This window comes from Semicossyphus pulcher, unplaced genomic scaffold (assembly GCF_022749685.1).
Source record: "Semicossyphus pulcher isolate SPU_LCO1_2020_fin unplaced genomic scaffold, fSemPul1.0.p SCAF_22, whole genome shotgun sequence".
Taxonomy (NCBI): domain Eukaryota; kingdom Metazoa; phylum Chordata; class Actinopteri; order Labriformes; family Labridae; genus Semicossyphus; species Semicossyphus pulcher.
The window spans coordinates 16,083,314-16,105,727 of NW_027211696.1; the positions used below are offsets into that span (position 1 = coordinate 16,083,314).

The 22,414-nt window shown below is 42.8% G+C and overlaps 1 protein-coding gene across 16 annotated transcripts in view; it reads right to left on the minus strand.

The window, feature by feature from the left end:
- fnbp1b (formin binding protein 1b) overlaps positions 1-22,414 on the minus strand; it is an 85,184-nt gene that overhangs the window by 34,488 nt on the left and 28,282 nt on the right. For 11 of the 16 annotated variants that reach the window (XM_069672940.1, XM_069672942.1, XM_069672946.1 and 8 more), the window contains exons 3-7: positions 17,991-18,047; positions 17,653-17,800; positions 7,950-8,012; positions 5,719-5,823; positions 1,535-1,549 (exon numbers count right to left, since the gene is read on the minus strand). In XM_069672940.1, coding sequence (XP_069529041.1) covers positions 1,535-1,549; positions 5,719-5,823; positions 7,950-8,012; positions 17,653-17,800; positions 17,991-18,047 — 388 coding nt within the window. The remainder of the gene's footprint in view (positions 1-1,534; positions 1,550-5,718; positions 5,824-7,949; positions 8,013-17,652; positions 17,801-17,990; positions 18,048-22,414) is intronic. The other 5 variants (XM_069672956.1, XM_069672955.1, XM_069672954.1 and 2 more) reach the window with 1 other exon arrangement.

The window sequence follows — 22,414 nt, forward strand, 5'->3', positions numbered from 1 at the left end:
TGTCAAAGCCTGAAGAATGTGAAATCCAGACTGAAGCTAAAAAGCACATGTGAAAGTGCAGCTGGTTAAAATCGGTTAAAAATGTGTAAAACTGTGAGCGTGCAGTTAAGGACGTGTGGCTGTGCTGGTGCAGTTAGGTGCATGCAAAGGGAGCAGAACGTGTTGGGAGGTGATGAGGGTAAACACCATTGCCATGGCAACTTGGCAAGACAACAAAACCTTGTGGCAAGCTGCTGAGCCTGCTGCGACATCACTTCCTGTTGTCATTTCCTGGAAATAACCAGGAACTCATAGCTCACATATCTACACATGTATGCATGTCTGTGTATCTATCTGTCCATTACAGCTGCAGCTAACAACCACTTACTCTAAAGAAAAGGAGCCATCTTTTACTGAAGATGATGGAAACTTTTTTTTACTGTTTGCATGAAAAATGGCAGAAATAAAGAACTGCTCATCAGAATAGTTTTCTTTTGATAAATTAATAGATTAATTGCAGCTCTACGGTTTACCTATCTATCAAGCTACCTCCCTATCTCCATCTATCTGTCTATCTATCTCTCTATCTGTCCGTCTGTCTCTCTATCTGTCTGTCTCTCTATCTATCTGTCCGTCTGTCTCTCTATCTGTCTATCTATCTCTCTATCTGTCCGTCTGTCTATCTATCTATCTGTCTCTCTATCCATCTGTTTATCTCTCTATCTATCTGTCTCTCTATCTATCTGTCTGTCTGTCTCTCTATCTGTCTCTCTATCTATCCGTCTGTCTGTCTCTCTATCTGTCTATCTATCTATCCGTCTGTCTGTCTCTCTCTCCGTCTCTCTCTCCCTGTCTCTCTCTCTCTCCCTGTCTCTCTCTCTCTGTCTCTCTCTCCCTGTCTCTCTCCCTCTCTCTGTCTCTCTCTCCCTGTCTCTCTCCCTCTCTCTGTCTCTCTCTCCCTCCCTGTCTCTCTCTGTCTCTCTCTCCCTCTCTCTCTCTGTCTGTCTCTCCCTCCCTGTCTCTCTCCCTCTCTGTCACTCTCTTTCTCTCTCTCCCTCTCTCTGTCTCTCTCTCCCTCTCTCTGTCTCTCTCTCTCTCTCTCTCTCCCTGTCTCTCTCTCTCTCTCTCTCTCCCTGTCTCTCTGTCTCTCTCTCTCTCTGTCTCTCTCTCTCTCTCCCTGTCTCTCCCTGTCTCTCTCCCTCTCTCTCTCTCTCTCTCCCTCTCTCTCTCCCTCTCTCTGTCTCTCTCTCTCCCTCCTTAATCTTGCTTACAAACTAAGATGAGAATGAGGAACAAATAGAAAAGTAAAAGCTGAATGGAAGCCGTCGTCTTACGCAGCATATTCAGCCTCTCTCTCATTATTTGAACACACACAAACGTCTGGGGTGAGAACGTGTTGAGCGGACGACAGCGAGACAGGCCACTGTACGTGGAGCAGATCACAGAGTCAGACAGGACAGGGTGTGTTAGCAGTGACCCGGCCGGGACAGCGTGTGTGTGTGTGTGTGTTCCCACAGATATATCACAGGCTCTCTCTCTGACCGCTGCAACCTACCTTGTGGGAACTTCGCTTCAAGGCATGGCATTAAAATAAATATACAAACACACACAAACAAAAAGAAGGATTGTTAGCCGTTTCCAGCTAAACAACAAGTTGCCATAGATGCACTTCCCGGACCACCAGGCGTGTCATCGCTCACAAAGGGGAAGTTGGTATCAGGGAAAACAAACATAAACACACTAAAATGCTGGTTTTGTGCAACACATATTAGTAGAGGCAGAACAGAAGTGGAAAGCGGGTGCTGTTATTTTTTCACACTCGTATGACTTCAGATGTCCGCGTGCGTGTTTGAGAGGGCTGGGGGTCCCATAAAGAAGTGCAACATGCTTTGTGGACATCGTGGCTGTGAATCCAAACCCCAAATTGAGGGATTTGTTTGCCAGAAGAGGAGAGGACACAGTTAGAGGTTTGCTCCAGCTGCAGAGAAAACCACAATACTTCAGCTCCACAAACAGCAGCTTATGAGCATCACATTACAGACAGCTCATGCAGCTTGACAAAATATATCTACAGAGGATTATTTTTTATTGTTACTGACATGTCGCTCAACTGAGATAGCTTATGTCCTCATTAGGAGGCTGTTTAATCCTAATGAAGCCTTCAGCTGCGGGATGCTTATGTACACAGCCACATGTATGAACTCTTTCTCTCTTCTATGTTCTGTCCACGCCCCATGGCTTCCACCGTCAAGTCAAATTTATAACCATGACTGAAACACAACGAGGCTGTGACATGTCATCTCTTCCTTTAAGGGAATGTGCTTCTGGAAAAAACAGAAAACACTTCTTTTCTGTGGTTTCGTTCGCTTCCAAATCCATTTCAAAACACGAACGAACGCACCTTAAAAATTTAACTCTTCCTCTACTTTCAAAAGATGCTGCAAAAGTATTTATAGGAGCGTACTAGTTTTTTCAGCGCTAGTGTTCATATATACATTTCAACACCAAGCACGGGGAATAGAAAAGAGACATTACACCTCAAGTGTGGAAACCACACACGCCTATATTTGACATTATAGAAATGACACACTTCCTCTCCCCTTTTTCATACATCCGCACATTAACTAAACTTTAACAGGACTCTCGTTAATAAATCACAGTTGGTAGAACTGATACCACAGATACAACACGGCACAAACACACAGCAATAAAGTACCGATAAGACAAACACACTTGAAAATAACTTAGAGGGATGAGTTGGAAGAAAATCCAATGATGGTCAACAGTGACTGACATGAGGGGATTTAGTCTTTTCTGAACTTTGTAAATGTGAGTAGGTGTAAAAGAGAGCTCAGAGAGGAACAGCAAATGAGAAAGATTTCTTTCACTGAAACACAAAGTAAGAAATAGTAAAAATGAAAGCGCTCGCACTGAGTTGTAGCTGTGGGTGCTAAAACCTCAAAAAACTGTTGATCAAAACATCATAAAGGCAGCACACCAGTAACTTTCTCTTTCACTGAAAAAATACATTTGCAAGCAGGGCAAGACACTGAAAGGCTTACATTATATAAATGTACATGCTAAAGTCTTATTGCATGGTCAGTTTGAGGGATCAATTGTTTAAGGACCATATGGCTTCTTTTGTTTCAGAAAATTAACTACAATTGACCCTTCGCTAAGTCCCGCCCCCCTTGGTTACTGTTGCCACGCCTGTCAAGCTTTCGCATCGGCATTTAAATGTTATGGCGTTTTCAACTGTAACAGATGTTCGAAGGGAAATAATAGAACATTTCTGGAAAATAGTTCCCAAATATCAGAGAGAAGCCAACAGGAAGGACGACAACACGCATTTAAGAGCTACATCCAGAATATCATTTGTCAGTGGAGTGTTGAGAATGAAGAGGACGTAAAAATCGAGGCAAAAGCTCACCGGTCCCAATGCAAGCTTGACAAATCATGTTAAGGACAATCATATGCAGGAGCAACAGTGTTCTTGCACAGCAGGGTAAGTCTATATATAGGTTTATTTTAACCTAACGTATAGTTATGACTCCCTATAACTTTCACTTTCTAATATGTTTTAGCACATTGCTAGCAAAACTAGCACGCCTGGATATTGCTCGCATATCGTGGGCGTGATCCATACACTGGATCTCCTAAAGGCACAACAGGAAAGTTTAACAAAATCCTTTACAAGTTTGCTACTACAATGGCTCAAACCAAGAGGTGGTAAAATAAAGGCTGTGCTGGTATCATCGGTGGTTGTAGAGAAGGCCAGACAGGATCGCAATGTCGACATCTCTCCTCTTGAGTTTTTGTCTTTTGAATACAGAAAAATATGACACCCCCCTCTAACATTTGAGGATATCTGCTAAATATTTCGCCAATTCTCCTTGTTCCGAAAGCTTGACAGGCCTCCCGTGCCTAGCTACGGTTGCTAACGTAGGATTGGACAGTGGCCGTTCAAGGAAAGGGGCTTAGCGAAGGGTTAATTCTCACACTGTTTACACTGCAGCCTTTTTCCTGTGCATAACAAAGAAGCTTTTGGACATATTTCCTACTTTCCATGCAGACATTAGCTTTCATCTCTTTTATTATAGCTTGATCTATATGGGACACGATCTGCTTGCAGAGTAGATACACTTCCGCACACCGTGGAATAATGTATATAATCACTCACAATAAGGTAAACTTTCACCGTATCCTCAGGCAGCAATGTTCCCCTGATGTCACACAGAGCGAATGCTCGTTATCAAACGTATGACGTTGTACTGCTTTGTTCTTGGTTGCAAACAAAGCAAATCTGACAATTTATAATAATTTAACTGCTACACCTTCATTGTCTTAAAGGATAATTGCAGTATGCGTCATAATAACTTAATCACCTCCATTATAGAGAGTTGGAAAGTGTTGAAAGAGTGTTTTCTGGGTCAAGCAGAATGAGCCTCCTGAAGCTTTCCAAATACACTTCAGTTTGTTTAAACAATTACAAAATCTCTACAACAAAGTAGGTGAGTGCAGCGGTATTACGACACACAGTCAGAAGAAGTGGTGGGAATAAAATCCAGGTTGTAAATATACGGCAGTTTTCCTTTAAAGAAAAAAGAAACAAATCTAAACTAAATATATGTAATTTTTTTAATTGGTACTTTCTTGCTTTATTGCAAGAAGCTGCACGTACTCTTAAACTTCAAGCCAACAGAGAACGGTCAGCAGAGATGTAAATAATACACATTTGATCCTTTGGGGTTGAATGGGACCTTTCTGAGTCCAGCTTATCAAAGCTCTGTTTACATCATCACTTTACACAAGCAGCTAAATCTGAGCTGGAATTCTGCGACTCTTTCACGCTTCAATAAATGAATTATCTGTAATCAGACACAACAACGCTCTTCTTTCAACACCACTTTCTTGAGCTGCTGTTCCGGCTCTTTCCAGTTGAGTTCAGCGTTAGCATTAGCCCATTGTAGCCCTTTTGGCTGTACGTCCAGAGTGCAGAAAGGCTCTTTCTTTCAGCCTATATTTGCATAATAATCGGGTCTGAACTGTGTCAACTCTGAGCCTGCGCTCTGCTCCAACAGCTGATGAAGCAGCAGGAGCACGCGCTGCTGACCCATGATGCCTTGCGGGCGTGGGAGCAGAGTGGGTTACACGCTGCAAATTTTGAGGGCTCATTTAATTGGTTATGACAACAGGAAATGACATCATCTACAGGCCCAAGGGGCTCTGGTGTACAAATCCTGAGAATCTAACGATCACTGCGTGTTTCTATTTATTGAAGAGGACGTATAAATGCAAAACATACACATTTACATTCCTCACTTTAAAAAAGAAAATGATATATTTACAACAAACACAAACACATGTACACACAGTCCTCTCTGTTACTAAGGCCCAAACAGCACTGCAGCGTGTGTGGTGGCTGCTGAGCAGTGATAATGAGGACTCGCTGCTGCTATCGGCTTTGTTAAGCAGCTCACTGTGCTGCAGAGACAATGCCAGCGTTTACACACACAGTTCCCTGGCATCAAACACATGGTCACTCAATCTTTGCTGTCTTGTTTTTTTTTTAAGCTCAGTGAAATGAGGAGTCAGGAGGGGGGGGGGGAGAGAGAGAAACCAAATGGCGAGGGAAAGAGGAGGGTGCTTGGTGGGAGGGTGAGGAAGGCCAGGCATCCGTGTTAAGGACGGAGGGTATAGGGCAAGCTCGCGTGATTGGTGGACTGAGATGACACATACCTTTTCCACGTCAGCCTTAGTCACGTTAATGTCAGCATCCATCTTCTCAAAGTATTGCTGCGCTCTGTCTGCCTCTTTACAGTCCCTCTCGAACCTTCTTTTACTCTAAAGGAAGAGAGAACATGTAACGTAAGCACAGACATCACAGCGGAAACACTATACAGCTTGACCTTTAAATAAGCATAGTAATGAACGTCATAACATGAACGTATACGTCATATCCATTTCAGACGCAGCATTGTGTGCGACAGAGGTCAGTTTATGCCACTGACACAGCCATGGGGTTTGTCAAAGTCTGCAGCCTGCAGATTAAACAAATGTTCATAGTGGCCATTTGTGTACAGAAAAACAACCATTCATCCAACCCTCTCTCGACCCCTCACGCGGAACAATCAGTGTTTGTTGGGCCAGCGTGCACTCTGAACTATGCCTATCTGCCTCGCGCACAATGGGATCATTGAAGGCAGAGCGAAGTTTCAGGAGGACAAGGCAGTTATGCATCGCTCTCGCACTCTTTCTCTCCCCCGTCAAAGGGGCCAGGCAGAGATAAGGAGTGGTGTTCTGTGCAATCTCTACTGTAGCTCCTTCACTAAAACAAATAAATCACTTCTGAATCTGCACTAATCTAGGTTTTTTATCAAGGGTTAAATATAAGTCAGGCCCACTATGATGTTCAAGTGAACGTTAGTTTTGTATTTCAATTCAATTCAGTCATTTTAAGAGATTTGTAGCATTGTTCGCCTGCCACTTAAGGCAAAGATAACATACAGTAAATCATGAAACAACACATTATTTCCTTTAATATTATTTACCAGGCCTCATTTAATTCCTGTATATTCTTCTCGTACACATAGACACTTTCCTGTCACCATTTTGGGTAAAAGAAGACGCGTTTTTTGGGGGATTTCAGAAAAAGGGTGTCCCACAGGGCTCTATGCAAGGTCCTCTGCAGTTGTTTTCTGTTTACCATAACAAATGGGCTCTAAGTTGTATGATGATGTACTTTATATGCCTATAAACCACATCTATACAGTTTTAGTGTTCTATGCTGTGTGGTTAAAATGTGTATGTATTTGTAAGATTTGAAAAAATACCTATAGCAAGCAAGAGAATATGGCAAAAATGTTACTTATAACATATTGTGTATGGTGTACTCTTTAAAACACGGTAAACAGACAATGAGATATAGACAAAATCATAAGGTGGCGTCCCGTGGCCTGTTTCATTTCTGTAAAATGCTGCATTCGTAGGAATTCAAGCCTCTCTTCCTTCTCTTGTATTACCAAAAACAAACGTAGTATAGAAATTCTGGTTATCGAGCTTCTCATTTTTCCTACGTCATCTACCGCACATTATATTAACTTTAGTTCACAAAGGTCAATTCTTTAATGCCGAAATGAAACTATTGTGGGCTGCTCTCTGGTCATTTCGCTCTCTGCATGTAAATATCTATTCTCAGTAAAAGGTTGTTTGTGGGCGAAAGAGACATCTCTTTGTAACAGCGTTCTATGACCGCAAGTGGACTGTGTGCTTTCGCCTTTCGAAAAAGAACGACTGAGCTGTTTGCTTCACATCAACAACTGTAACGAATAATATGTACACATTTTCAGTTAATAAATTCAATACTTATGCAATGGAGTCGCCAGTTTCTGGAAAAAGTAGCCCATGGGAAATATTTTATGCTTCTCATCTTGTTGTCAAGATTTAGCTTCTGCTTGCGTTTCTGGTTTCTGACCAAACGGAGGCTAATTACAGAAACATATACAGTCACATATCAGTTTAATGTAGGCTTGCACATATTAGTTTAATATTGAATGTCTAAGGTAGGCTTGTAGTTTTTAGTTTAATATTTAATGCTTGTACAAAGAGAGCAAAGTTAAACCGGAGTCAGTGTACATACCTGTCCAATAAAGCTGGATTCATGTAAGTTTTGTACTACCTCTTAAAATTGTTTTGCAATTATTTTGGATTGAATGTAGATCAATAGATATTTCATATCACCTTCATTAGTTGCAGTATACAAACATATTTTCGTCTTTTTAAACTAAGGTTTAGAAATGCTACATGGATGTTTAGCGTTAGAGTGAGCTGCAGCAGTACGTGATGAGGTAATTGGTTATGACATGAGATTATTATCTACTAGTTTTGTCTCTCTTGAGTCACTGTATCAACTTTAACCAACTGATATTGGTGTACAAATTGTGGTTATGCACATTAATGGGGTCACTTACCGATTCCAGCTGTTTCCACAAGCTCTCGATGTGCTGCTGTGCCTTACGCCCATCGTGGAAGTGCTGTGACAAGGGGAAAAAATGAAACATTATCACACTATTCAGAAGCTTAAGGGTCTTAAAGCAGGTGAACCTGACCTTGACATAGTAAGGATGATAAATTAGAAGCAGCTGGAATGATGAGTCTCAACCGAACCATTAAACATTATGAATATTACTCACACACTGGGACAGGGAAGTATTAGTGTCAACTAGGAAAGTAGGGCAAATAATGCTACATTTAAAAAATATGACCATATAACCCACAAGATTAACTGTCGGAGATCTGTACAAGCTTAAGCAAATGGTTTTAAGTCTATTTGATTAAAGTACAAACAGATCGTAGCCCCAATAGTTCCCCACATGTGCACCCAAGCTGTGGACTTTCCAGTTCTACTGAAGAGAGAAATAAGAACTTAGACGTACATCTAGCTCCAAAAACTCGACATAACGGCTTAGTAGAGATTTGAATCAAATAAAAAGGGTCAAACATGTTGTTCATGAAGTAACAATGGCAACCAAGGGACCAATAACGGCGCAGGAAAGCCAAACAGACTCTGTTTTTATGAAGCTGGAAAGTCACATGTCGAGTACAGAACATGCTGCCAAAGGCAAGAACAGTCCGCTGCGCTTTGTGCAAAGGCCTCATGCATTCATTGAAGGCGCACCAAGTTAATAAACTCAGTCTAAACAGAAGATTTTCTCAAGATGCACAGAAACCATCACAAAATTTCCCCTTAGTCGCTAAGACTGTCCATCTTAATTCCCTGAGTGTATTTTAAAACACTTAAAAAATATGGAGAAAGCATCTGTGGGAATCTGCTCATGTAGCATGTAACCTTATTTGATTCTTTGGCACTCATTAATTTAATGATTTTGTTATTGCTTGTATCTCTGTATCCTTGTATTGATTATTTGATTATTGTTGAGTACTTTGTCTGTAACTGTGTTGTTGCTGCTGTCCAAGCCGGTCTCTCTTGAGAATGAGACCACGTGTCTCAACGAGATTACCAGTTTAAATAAAGGCTAAACTGTACAGACGTTGTTACAGACATTGATGTTCCCCTGATTTCTTCCTCTAGTGCTATCATCGGATCAATTTCCTTTGTCTACTGGTGTATGACGGAGTATATGCAAAGCAAATGGCATTTAGCCGAGCACCAGCTGTAATTTGTTTGCAGTGGTTATTGCAAACGTTAGCATATAAGCACACTAAATTAAGATGGTAAACATTACACCTGTTAGCTTAATCATTGTAAGCATTTAGCTCTTTTGTTAAAGACCCCCTCCAGTGAAAATCAAGTGTTTAACCTTGTAAACATCTCCATGTGGTGTTCTTCATGTGCTACAAGACATATCAGGGACAACATCAGCAGTCATCTCCATGGCTGGGCCTGTCTGCTTTAAACTGCAGTGTACCAAGGACAGGCTGAACAACACGTTTTCACATTGGCAGGTTTGAGATGTCACAAACCTAAGGAGCCAATCCCGTTAATGGACGGGGTGACGCTATGCGTATCGTTTTGTGTAACCAATAGCAACCACATCTGCGATGCGCGAGCCAGCTGTAACCGTCATCGTAAGAGACAGACACAGACACAATTTATTATTTCAAGCGAAGGATTTTATACGTCTTAAAACATGACTGGAGCTGAGCTTTAAATGAAAAACACACATGGTCTTATTTTGTCCTGTTTCACTTGTTAGATGTGACAGTATTAACTTCTCTCTGGGCTTTTATCAGTAGTTTGAAATGTTTTGAATGCCTCGGAAAAAACCTCCCTAGATTTCCACGTTTGCTACATGAATAATCAGAGGGACAGTAAATATGAAACTCAGTATGACAGTTCCAACCGAAGTGGAAACAGCGAGAGGCTTACTGACTAATAACAACAGACGTTGGAAATGAAATGAGCAGCTTCCACTGAACATACCGTGAGGAGCCAGATATTGTAATCTAGGGGGACACAGACAGATCATAATGGATTTTTAGCACTGCCAAATGTGGCATGTTAGACAAGGCCAGTTAGCAGCTGCCGGTCTGAACTCACACAGTACATACAGCTCGCTGCGTGTTTCTGTAAACGGCCTCACTTGGCCTGCCTCCCTGCAGGGGACCAGGGCAGTTGGCCCGCAGGCAGAGCACATCTCTCTACAGCTCCATGTGTGGATCACTGCCAGATCCCCTGCAAAAATAAAGCATTTATCTACATCTTTACTGTTTCAAGTTAGATTGTGATAGCTTAAAAAGCACACCTATACTTCCTGTGCTGCCTGCGGTTATGTTAATCTGCTACAGAGTGAAAAAAGAGCCAAATTAAAATGAAAATCACATACTAGAAACTTGGCTATCAATGAGGGGTCTCCTGGTTACAGAGGCTGCGGAAGTAGCTGAGCTGAATATCGATGTCGCCATTCAATAACGGACCCAGGCCGTTAAACACCAGAAAGCTAGCGCTTGCACTTCTCTTGCATTTTAGCCCGTTGGACTGTCCCAAGGAAGTCCTCAGTATTCTGTGTACGCACTGACTCGAACACACAAGCAAGAGACGTGACATGAAGGAGCGCTAATCTCACCTGAGTTACAGTGAACATGTGAGCAGTAAGTAGGAAGGGTGCCCTGGTTTACCTCACATGCTCGCACTTCTCCTTCCCAAAGGGAAGCTGAGTGAAATAAGGAAGTGCTCCAGCGTTTCAGAGGAAGTATTTGAGCTTGAACTGAAAACGGGACATTGTGGAGCCAAGTCGAACCGACGAGTAATGAGGCGTTCTGTTTTTTCCCAACTGCTGTTACGACCCTGACCTTCAAATGCCTGTTTGATGAGAGTCACTGATTCAACTGTTAAAAATATGTCTCACTAATAGAAGATAAGACGCGGTTAAGATACCATGAAGCCTTTTTTTGAAACACAACACAGTGCCAGACTTGGTGACGTCGCTGTTACTGCGCAGCCAAATATTTGTCTCCATAACTACATATCTGAGAAATATCCAGCGTCTTCATCAACAAATCTTCCATCACTGCGAAGATAAACAAACTCCGCTGACACTCTTCCCCAAACAGACCCACAGCATTCAAACGGATCTGCGCCCGAGGATAAAGATGTACAGGCCCGCGTTGAACCATGAGCTCATTCACTTTCAAACACGATAAAGAGGGAAGTGCGTCAACACACATCTGCGATGCAGGTATAAAAGCTGCAGCCGTTTAGGCAGATGTGCTGCAGTGTTTGTATCAACACACTGCAGAGATACACTTATGTTCACCCCAGAAAAAGAGGACAAATACCCCGTCTTTCTCCCACACGTGCCTCTCAGCGACAACATGTGACTGCTGCTTCTGTCAGAAACGTCTGGGGTGCTTCAACAGGTCGCTGACCTGAAGCTGCCACTCTCAGTTACTCGGGTAAACAAACACACTTTAAGGGAGACGACAAAATGCTGAACGTTACACGCTCCAAATTTTAACTAAGGGGGAGTGGAAAATATGATCATTATCCATCCAAGACAGCAGATATTTACTTTATAGTGTGACAGCTCTGTTTGCTATGACTACATTTTCAATGACAAAGAAATGCCTCATGCTAGCCAGTGCTCCTCCTGGTGTAACACAGACAAACTCCAGGTGACACTAGAACTAGAAACAAGCATGCAAATAATATTGGAAAAATGTGGCTGCTTTTAAAGTCCATTTTCTTCTTACAAAACAAACCTACTTCTATCACACCTGGATCAGGCCTCTGCAAGCAGCTCTGACACTGACATGGATAAGGGCCTGTGTCCACTAACAGCGTTTTTTTTGCGCTGGCAGCACCAATGCAGTTCAGCTTTTCAGCGCTCAGCTTCCTCTGCGTAAAAGCGCCCCCTGCGTCAGCTGTCTTTTGTCTTGTTGAAGGCCAAGGTGAAGCTAATCCTTTAGCTCTTTTCGAGGGTACAATTTCCTTGTCTAGAGCTGCTGCTAACGCCAGGACACGATTCCATTCCATCGCTTTCTTTGTAAAATTTCCTTGAATAAAAGCAAACATTAAGCATACAGAGCAATTAATAATAATTAACGGAGACTGCCAAGGGAAGCGGAAGTGCCGCCAGACAATTTTCGTAACCTAGCAACAGCAAGCGCCGGTGAGAAGCGCTCAGAAATTGAGGTCCTGGACACAGTGGACACAGGCCCTAACAGGAGAGAGGAACAGGTCGAAAAACAACACATTTCTTCATGATTAAAAATTGGACTTGTGTGTCGCAGTTGTGCTATAATCTATAAACGGAGACGGTAAAACTCTCAAGACAAAATCACCTGATTCTTTATGGCAACACGCACGGATAGATCTGGATACTGTAGGTTCTGTGAGTGTGTTTCAAACAGAAGGGCAAAATTAAAGCTCACCTTCTTATTCTACTTTCTATAAAGGTGCTGTCTACTGCCTAAGTATTGCTGACCCATTAAATCCATGCAGCTATAATGTAAATATGAAAGGACTGTAATTCTGTTGACTCACTGCAGACAGGACCTTTCATTACCTGAACACAAATGCACATGGTGTCTCAAGCATGAACTACAGCGGCTACTATCTTTCGTCTACCTTATCTGGCTCTCTTCTTTCTAGAGTCTTCTTTGCACCAGACTGAGTTGATGTGAAACACACATGCTCTGCTCCGACTGATTGCCTCACAAGCTGTCCCCTCCATGAATACATGTCGAAACTTTGTATAAAGTTTTGAGCAAACAAAGATGTTCTGAAATTGTTTTTAAAAAATCAACAACCACCAAATGCTGTCGGACAAATAAGAGAGGAAGTAAAACTTTTGTACTTTTGGGTTCATACGTGTGAAGAGGTGCACGTGTATAACCGTGCTCACACAACCTCTAGGTGATCTGTTAGTCATTCATTGCAGTGACTTGGTTCGGAGGAATGTGCACCTGCAGTCCTGCACAGTTGTCAACACACATATAATCATAGGATTCTAGAAATAGCCACGATTCATACGGGATCCAGAGACTCAAGAGAAGATCATAAGACTTCTCTCCTCATGTTCAGACCATTAGGCTGCGGTTCAAACGGTGATATTGCATTCTGGATTCAGATGCATCTACGGGAAGATCCAACTCTTCCCCACTGCTCCCCTATTTGTCTTTCCACTCGACACAAGGAGGCATGTGAGGCCTCTCCAGAGAGACACGCATTGTCCTCACACAGCTCCACTGTGGCTGCATCTCTCTTCTCTGCCTGGAAGAGATAAATGAGGCATCCTCTGCCAGAGCCACCTAAAGAGGTTTTATAGTGCATTATGCTTTTCAGCTGACTTTCCGCTGAATGTAACGCTTATTTCCCGGCCATAGCAGCTGAATAAGATGCATTCTTTTTGTTTGCTAGCTGCTTGAGCGTGTCACAATGTTCACAGCGGGAGAGGACAGATAGATCTTCCAACAATATAATTATGTGCTGTGCTGTGGGTACAAGTAGATAGAAAACAGGACACTCCTTAAATACCACATGTCGATATGAACAGAAAATATGGTTTACTGACATTTCAAAGAGCTACAGTGAATGAGCGGTCTCTCTGAGTGTTTAAGGGTCTTTAGAAGACCTCATCAGAGATGATAGCTAAGCCCAGTGATCAGTGGGCTTGTGAGGAGGGCAGTCTGCTGACCCAACACCTTATTATGATTCCTCAGCACAATCACAGTCCTGTGAGACTTAGGCTCTTCATCCCGTATTAAACCTGCCTCTTCCTCATCACTGCAATGATGTCTGAAAATTAGACGGTATCTTGTTGAACTTTTGAAACATTTAGATCTTTCTTTTTCTGTCTTTAGACTTTAAAGCCTAATGAGTGAAATATGTAAGACTTAAAGGAGCAGTTCACCCCTGGAAGTCAAAGCATTCTACATTCCTACAACACCCAGCATGCATTGCGCCCCTCCCTCTGAAAGAAACGGCCCAGCGAGAGACGCTGGAGTGAAATACTACCGTTTTCGGCTCAGAGCGGGAAAGAATCTGAAATACGGCAAGAATATACCGGTGGATCGTCTAAAAAATCTTCAGGTCTGCAGTCTACATTCCAAACCATGACATCGGAGGTGGGCGTCCTAGATTGAGGAAGTGTAGTTTAGCGAGCTCCCTCCACCAGACGACGTTAAACACGTCATCTGGCGGAGGTTTTCCAGGGCCCATTGGAGAAGCAGACAGCGTCCTCCAAAGGCCCTGAGCCAAGTTGCTACCATAACGGCATTAGCTCCCCATAATAGCATGATAGGACTGATGTTGAAAACCGTTGAACTGGCCCTTTAAAACTGACCCTTTAAAAACAACTCTCGCCTGCTCTGAAATCAGTCAACATTCCTGGCCTCACCTCTGTGCCACCCCAAAGCTCAGCGAGAGGTTCCCTCAGGGAAACAGCAGAAAGGGAGTCGGGGCAGAGTTGCATAACAACCCCACATGAGAAACTAATGAGGTATTGTTTTCCGTCTCCTCCTGGTGTGTCGTGTGGGTTTTACCTGTCTAATAAGCTTCACATAAACGCAAGAGAGGCAGGCCTTGAACCTCCTCCTCTAATCCAGCTGTCTGGGTCTGTTTGTCTGATGCAGAGACAAAAGTAAAAAGCTACAACAGGAAGGGCTCAGAGCGCCGCTTAAAGTTTCATGTGTATGAAGCCGGAGTGAAGAATGGAGCAACTATTACTTTAAACTGCTATAACTAAACTTTTAAATGTTAGTAATGAGAGAGGGAACTCCTGTGGTGTTTAACCGTCGCTCTATTTTACATATCTTGGGGACTAAATGATTTGTTTAGTTTAGACTCCAGTAGATTGTAGATTGTCAAAGCCACCGCACTCCTTAGACATCCACATCGCTGAAACAGGGAGTTGCTTATCTCCTGCTGCCTCGGCCGGTTAGTCTGTTTGTGTAAGTGTGTTGTGGTGGATCTCAGATAACCATTTATACCAACGAAGTTACTCAGATCAAGGCAGTGGTAGACCAGCAGCGCCCATGAGAGGTAAAACTACTTTTTTTGTCAATGCAGTCTGGTGGGTTTAAAGGAGGGATGGGCATTTAAAGCAAAAATACTATTGGATATTCACTGGGAACTATTCGACTATCATTCGTGCGCAAACAGACGCAGACATAAGGAGAGAGAGAGAGACCCTCTGTTGGTTTATTTCGCTCTCAAATTACATTTTTGTTGTCGTAGACTTTTGCTAGTTTTACCTGGCAAAGTTTGCACCTAATTTTTGTTCACGTTGTCAAAGGAGTGGGACACAGAACTCTTCCACGGCTGCAGAAGTTTCTGCATTTTTCTCCGGGTCCAAATCTCACAGCGCTGCACTCGTTTTATCAGCGCTTGGCTCCGATGCTTTCTTCTTCTCTTGTCATGTAATGGCGGTTAGCAAACAGATTTCAGATGGGCTACAGCCGTCTGGCAGTAGTACCGCATTACAAGCGTGCGCCGGCAAAAACAATGGAAAAAAAAGATATTTTTAAGATGAGATAATAGTCACTTGCACTTTTCGATTTTTTTATAAACTAATGACCCATCCCTAGTTTGAAGAGAGCAGCTTAATGGCACTTTCTGGCTAAAAAAAGAGCATCGTTGTCTGTGTGAAAGCTCTGTTTTTGTTGAATAACAATCTGAATCTGTCAGAGGCAGTTCTAGCACTATTCGTGGACACACTCTGACTGACTGCAGATTTTGTTGACGTTTGTCCTGCACCTGCTGGCAGAGGCAATCTATTGAAGTTAGTCCCTCAATCTTTGCACCCATCACTCCTTTTTGCCCCAAAAGGTTAAAAAAAACAGAATTCCACTTGAAGAACACAGTCGCAATACAAAGATGATTTCTGTCTCTTGCTGTGTAGCCTGGGCTGCTGTTATTCTTAGGAGCCTTTTCAACACTCGAACATCTCAAAGAGTATCATTCTCCATCATTCATGAGTGTGCTGAAGGCACGAGTGTGTCTTTGAGTCAGAAATGAAAAAACAGCTTAATAAATAAAGGCTGCTTTCACCCTACAAGGACGCTGCTCTGATAGAGAGACTATCTGCTCTGTGCCGATAGATGAAACGATCCTCTGTTCGGAAAAGACACTGTAAATTATAGGGTCACGCTTTGAAAGGAAACCCCCCCCTACACTGAATCACTGAAGAAACACTATTGTGAGCTCATTTAATAGAGGCAAACACATGACATCTATTCACGATATGAGCTGCTGGCAAACTGCGGGGTGCAAAGGAGACGGGGATGACAGAGACAGGAGAGAAAAGAGGAAAAGAAGAGGAAGTGTGCAGAGAAATGAAGAGGAAGAGCGGTGTCACAGTGACATCCTGCAGGCACAGGGCAGCAGAGGTCTTTCCATGGAACGTCTATCTGGACACTGGAGAGACAGATGCTGTGCCAAGCCAATGCCAAAAGAGGAAAACAGGCCCGCGGGGGGTTGATGATGGCCCGTCAGAAAGTCCCCGTTCTATCTGCATTTGCTGCCATTTAAAACTGATCAAAAATATCAGTGCTTCCTGTATTCAGTAAAGTGCAGCAACACTCAGTGGCTTTGCATATGCACATTTAGTTCACCGTGCTTCTGAGCAGCCCTCTGCTTTTGGTTTTCCACTCCAGTTCCCGCAGCTGGACTTCCGTGACACAAGAGTCCATGACAGATTTTTCAGAAACTCCTTTTTCCCCCAGCTGGCTACCGACTCCTTCAATTTAATATGCACCACACTGTTATCTAAGAGTCATGCGCTGCAGGTCCAGCGCTCTTCCAAATCACTTTTTAATAGCAAGAAGAAAGTGACTTCAGCGTTTAGAAATAGTGCGTGCTTCAGCAAGCTTTTGTTAGATTGGTTAAAAAGAGAAATAAGGCTGTAATGATACAGAGAACGACTGTTCCATAAAAAGGACTCAGTCGGTCACGTTTTGCTCTTCTGGCGAGCCTTTGGGTGTTTCTATATTTATTCAGCGATGACCTCAGTTGGCGCAGAGCAGAAGATGCAGCAACAAGCAACTTAATTCCTTTTAGGCCAGTTTTCCTTAAAGGGCCAGTTTGCCGATTTTCAACCTCAGTCCTATCATGCTGACACGGGGAGCTAATGCCATTATGGTAAAAAATGCGATTTAATTTCTCTGTGCCTTTGGAGGACGCTATCCGCTCCTCCAATGGGCCCTGGAAAACCTCCGCCAGACTACGTAAAACGCATCATCTGGCGGAGGCCAGGGAGCTCGCTAAACTATACTTCCTCAATCTAGGACGCCGCCTCCGATGTCACGTCCCGTTCAAAATCGTCAGGTTTGGAATGTAGACTGCAGACCTGAAGATTTAAGACAATCTTTTATATTCTCGTCATATTTCAGATTCTGTACCGCTCTGAGTGATTTCGTTTCACTCCAGCGAGGAGCCGTTCCTTTCAGGGGGAGGGGCGCAATGCATGCTGGGTGTTGTAGGAATGTAGAATGGGCGAAACCGCGAGCTGTTTGTACAACTTTCTCCACAGCTATGGCGCCAATTTCAACCCTTACAGAGAACACCAGCTTTGGCTGACAGTGGCTTTTTCCAGGGGCGAACTGCTCCTTTAAGTCCTATTTCCTGCAGTCTAAATTGAACAGTTGATTCAAACACTAGAAGGGGGAGAATGACAAGATGAAATTCAGATAAAGAAATAAAACATTTCTTACCGATTTTCTCTCCGACTTGAGCTCCTGCAGGTAGCGCGAGAGCTCGCTGATGATTTGAGACGTCAAGTTCTCGGCTATGACCTCGTGTTGACCCGCGTAGTCATTTAACTCGTTAAGCGTCGTCAGGAAGGCTCGACAGAAGGTGTACCTGGAGGGACACAGGAAGTGATGTCAGAGGAAATATGTTATGGAGATTTGGGCCTCAAAAAAAAGAACATGTTAAATGAAAAGTTTGTGAAATCTGTATTTAAATGCAAGGCTACAGTTAGCATTCAGATAGCTTTGCATACAGGCTGGAGCATGTTCAATATATTTGTCTCCAAGCTCCTTGAACTTACTTGCTCTCTTCCTCCTCTCGCGAGTTCTTCTTGGGTTGATACTTCTTTGATAAATTCCTGTGAAAACAAAGAATTCCGCTTAGTCAGACACGTGCAGCATCTTTCCTAAGTGCACCACCCCCATTATATTTCCCTGACACTGCCCCTCTGGACCTGCCAAAGGATCATCCAGTGCACCATTCAATCCAGCAGAGTGCTTTCTCCTCCTCCTCCCACATCTGTTCATAAATCATCGCCTCCAGGAGCGTGCATGCAGAAGCAGTCACCAGAAACAAGCATCCTTTTCTAATGCAGCTGTTGACCTTGTTGTGACTCTGGCTGCATGTTAGCGGCATGAGACGAGTGCAGGACAAATAAGACGTAGAGGATGAAAGTAAATAAGTCACTTCCCTTCAGATTAATGGGGTTTATTATGGATAAGACAATGTTTCAATGTCCTTCTTTCAACCTAGCAACTGTTGTGTTCATCGACAGGCTGCAGTTCATCATGTCATGTTTGTTTTCATCACGACACTGTGACACACTCACCACCCAACTGTGCAGACTGGCCACTCTGTCAGCACAACATAATAACCTACATGACGTTCTGATGGATTTGGGTGAACACTGTGTACATATGCCTTCAGGATCCTGAGACTTATTTAGCAGCATTGTTTAAAGCGAACAGCACAATGGGTGTGCGAACACAAAAGACCGACTGTTGCAGACAAGATGAACCGTTTACATGTTCACAGAAAGTGTCAGAGTGAAAGTGAAGCCAGTTTTTGGCCCGGCATTACTCAGGCTACTTCAACAAAGAGATCATTTTTGTTTATTTGCGTTGGCTTAACACGAACAGCAAATATTTGCCCCTCTTGATTGATGAGAAAACCAAATTATGTCTGGGTTCATAACATTATCTTTAAACATTTTAAAGTAATAATCTAGCCGAATGAGGTAACACAATGGTGATTGAGCCGATGTCCCACTTATGAAAGCCTTTGCATTTGCAGTATTACAGACTGGGTGTCTGGTGCGACTTTCGTGGAAGAAATCACAGGCGGCGCCCAGTTAGTGACGCGTTTTCCATCAGCCAGCAGTGGTTGGTCTGCCAGAGAGGGTAGGCGGAGCTAAGCGGCTGCTTTTCCAAAGAAAAGATGGATGACTACAGATACAACTTCAACAATAAGTGAAAATCCAAAGAAGAAGAAACAAACTCGACGCTCAGATGAAGCAAACAGTCTAAAAAGGAAAGCGACCGTCAGCGAGGAAAATCAAGAGTTACAACCGGAGCCAACCGTGGACGTCACACATGCAGCACTGTCTGGATATCTGGGAAGTGTGCTCCCGCGATTACCGTTTATTACCACAGGTGCCGACAAAGAGAAAGAAACTAAGATCTTTGAGATTATAACTTTAATGTATATTTTACAGGGATTTTATCGCAATAAAAGAATGCAAAATATTTTTATTTATGAAGCACATTTGTAAAAAAATCAGGATTTGTCAGGTGTGTCCTCATGTACACAAGTAAACATCTTTTAATGGAGATCTGATTCACCATTTCTAATAAAATCTCAAGCTGTCACAAAAATCTCAACACTGATAGACGTTTGCGACACAGCGTCAAGTAGAAATAAATGTTCAAAACTTTGCTTTGCCTTTGGTCTGTATACACCCTTAAAATCAAGAAAAACTGTGGTTAACAGGAAGTCAAGCCATCCATCCATTATCTATATCGATTATCCTGTTCAGGGTCGTGGGGACATCGGAGCCAATCCCAGCTGTCATTGGGCGAGAGGCGGGGTTACACTGTGGATTGGGCGCCAGTCAATCACAGGGCTGACACACAGAGACAGACAATCTTTCACGCTCACACTCACCTACGGGTAATTTAGAGTCACCAATGAACCTAATGAGCATGTCTTTGGACTGTGGGAGGCAGCCAGAGCATGCACAGAGAGACAAGCAAACTCCACACAGAAAGGCCCGCCTGCATCTGAACTGGTCCCTTGTCCATTCATGCTGAGACCAATTCTATTACAACCGTTGCGATTATTATTTTTACCTTATTAAATTTACAATCCTCCGGTCTACCTCTCATATCAGAATAAAATGATGATGATTGAGTATAAAGATCAACTGCTTAAAAGAGCTGCTAACAGTCGGTGGTTGTTACTGTGAGATTATCAGCACTACATTCACTGATGGAATCTAAATGTGTCAGCATACATGTTATAAAAGGACATGCAAAATTACTGCTGAAATAAATAATGCACATGTTAAAAGAAATCCATGTAATGTGTGTCTGCACTTCATCCAGCTTGCGCTGCCCTCCTCCCCCCACGCACATCCTCCCTAGTGGTGTTTGCACTGTTGCTAGGCAGATCTATCTGTCTATCTGGTCCTCCTCACCCCATCTCTAATAATAGTGCCAGTTCCCACTCACCCATTCATTCACAGCTAGATGTCAAATGTCAGAGTTTGCCCCGCACCTTAATGAAAAACTTAGGGGAGCAGGTATCACTTAATGAGGAGGATTAAACATGTGCTGTCAAGTGTGTGTGGTTATGTCTGTGTGTATGTGTGTGACTCTGTCTCGAGGGTGATATATACTGGGTAGTAAAGACAGACTCCTTTTTTTCACCCTCAGCCAGTCTCTTTTGTTAGCAGGACTTTATTCCCACTGTGTTATGGATTATGCCAGACTGGAATTTGGGGGAGGAGGAGGAGGGGGAGGTGGAGGCATTAATGCATTGCCCTGCTATGACTAGACTGAGGCATTGTGCATGTTTACACCAATTCAGTGGAAGAGGATTATTCATGGATTAGTGCAGCGTGTGGTTGGTATGGTGATAGAAGTGGAACAAAGTGGTGGAATAGTGATAGATGGCATTCAATTGGTGAATAATGTTGATGTAGTTTTATAAGAATGTGTCTGCAATAGTAGGATGTGCTTTATATTTAGACCGGCTCCAGTCATGTTTTAAGACAAGAATGTTCTGCTTGAAATAATAAATTGTGTCTGATATGTTTAATTATCTTGTAAAAAATCCTCCTGAGGCATCTCCTCCTCCTACCTCAGTAAAAATCCCTGAATCTGTATAGGCCCCGCCCACTATGCACATTTCCAACCGCCCCTTCGTCGCGAAAACAAAACACGTCTCTGCCATCGTTTAGTGGCAACTTGTTGAAACTTAGCTAGCTTGAAATGTAGTAATTAGAAGTAGTTAGGCTAACGTTAAAACGACGGTTAAAGCTGGCTCGCGCATCGCCGAAGTGGTTGCCATAGGTTACACATAATGATATGCATAGCGTCACTCCGTCCAGTAACAGGATTGGCTCCTTAGGTTTGTGACGTCACAAACCTGCCAATCTGAAAACGTGTTGTTCAGCCTGTCCTTGGTACACTGCAGTTTAAAAGCAGACAGGCCCAGCCATGGAGATGACTGCTGATGTTGTCCCTGATATGTCTTGTAGCACATGAAGAACACCACATGGAGATGTTTACAAGGTTAAAGACTTGATTCTCACTGGAGGGGGGCTTTAAGTTTTAATGTTGACATATTGCTTATATTCTGTGTGAAATGACCTTAATATCCTTTCGTACTTTTGTAAAATAGTGTCTGAAACTTTCATGCCAATAAAGCCTTTGGGTTGAATTGAATTGTATGTTAACTGCTGAACTGTGTTTCTATACTGGAGCTGTTGATCGATAATTACTTTCCTCCAACTGGCCCAGTTCTGCCTGTCTTTTCCCAGTAGCATTTTCACTTGACACAGCAGGAAGTGCAACATTAGAGCTGAAACTAACGATTACATTTTCCTTTGGATGGTTTTATTTTCAATTAATCATTTGGTCCATAAAATATCAGATAATAGTGACAAAATTATTCAAAATCATGTCTTCTCTGGGCCAAAATGGCTTTCTTCAATTTCCTTGTTTAAAATAATGAACGATCCAAAAACAAGATGAATTTAATTTATGTCCAAGTGAGCCAAAAAAAGGCAGGAAATGTTTTCTGCTTTTCAATTATAAGAAAAGCTCATTATTTTTCTGTCGACTGGCATATTGATTAAATCGACTCAGATCAAACGTGCCCCAGTGAGCCGGCATTAGCCAAACAAAAGCTGTGAAACTTGCCGGTTTAAAGGGAATACCAACATTCTTTACAGTTTAAAAGCACCTGTTCCTCATGTTACGACAACATGTCAGAGAACGCCTGTTTGCTCTTTAAGGGAAGAACAGAACAGAAGGAAAAATCTCCCCGACAACACGGATGGGAGAAAAGTAGACTAGATCAAATAGGCCAATTCAATTACTTTATCAGATCTAACAGCCCTGCTCTTCCTTAGGTCTGACCGTGTTCGTTAGATTAAACCTGATTTCATGAGTTAAGTTGATTACAGAGGATAATGAGTCCTGAGGTATGGCCAAGTAGCAC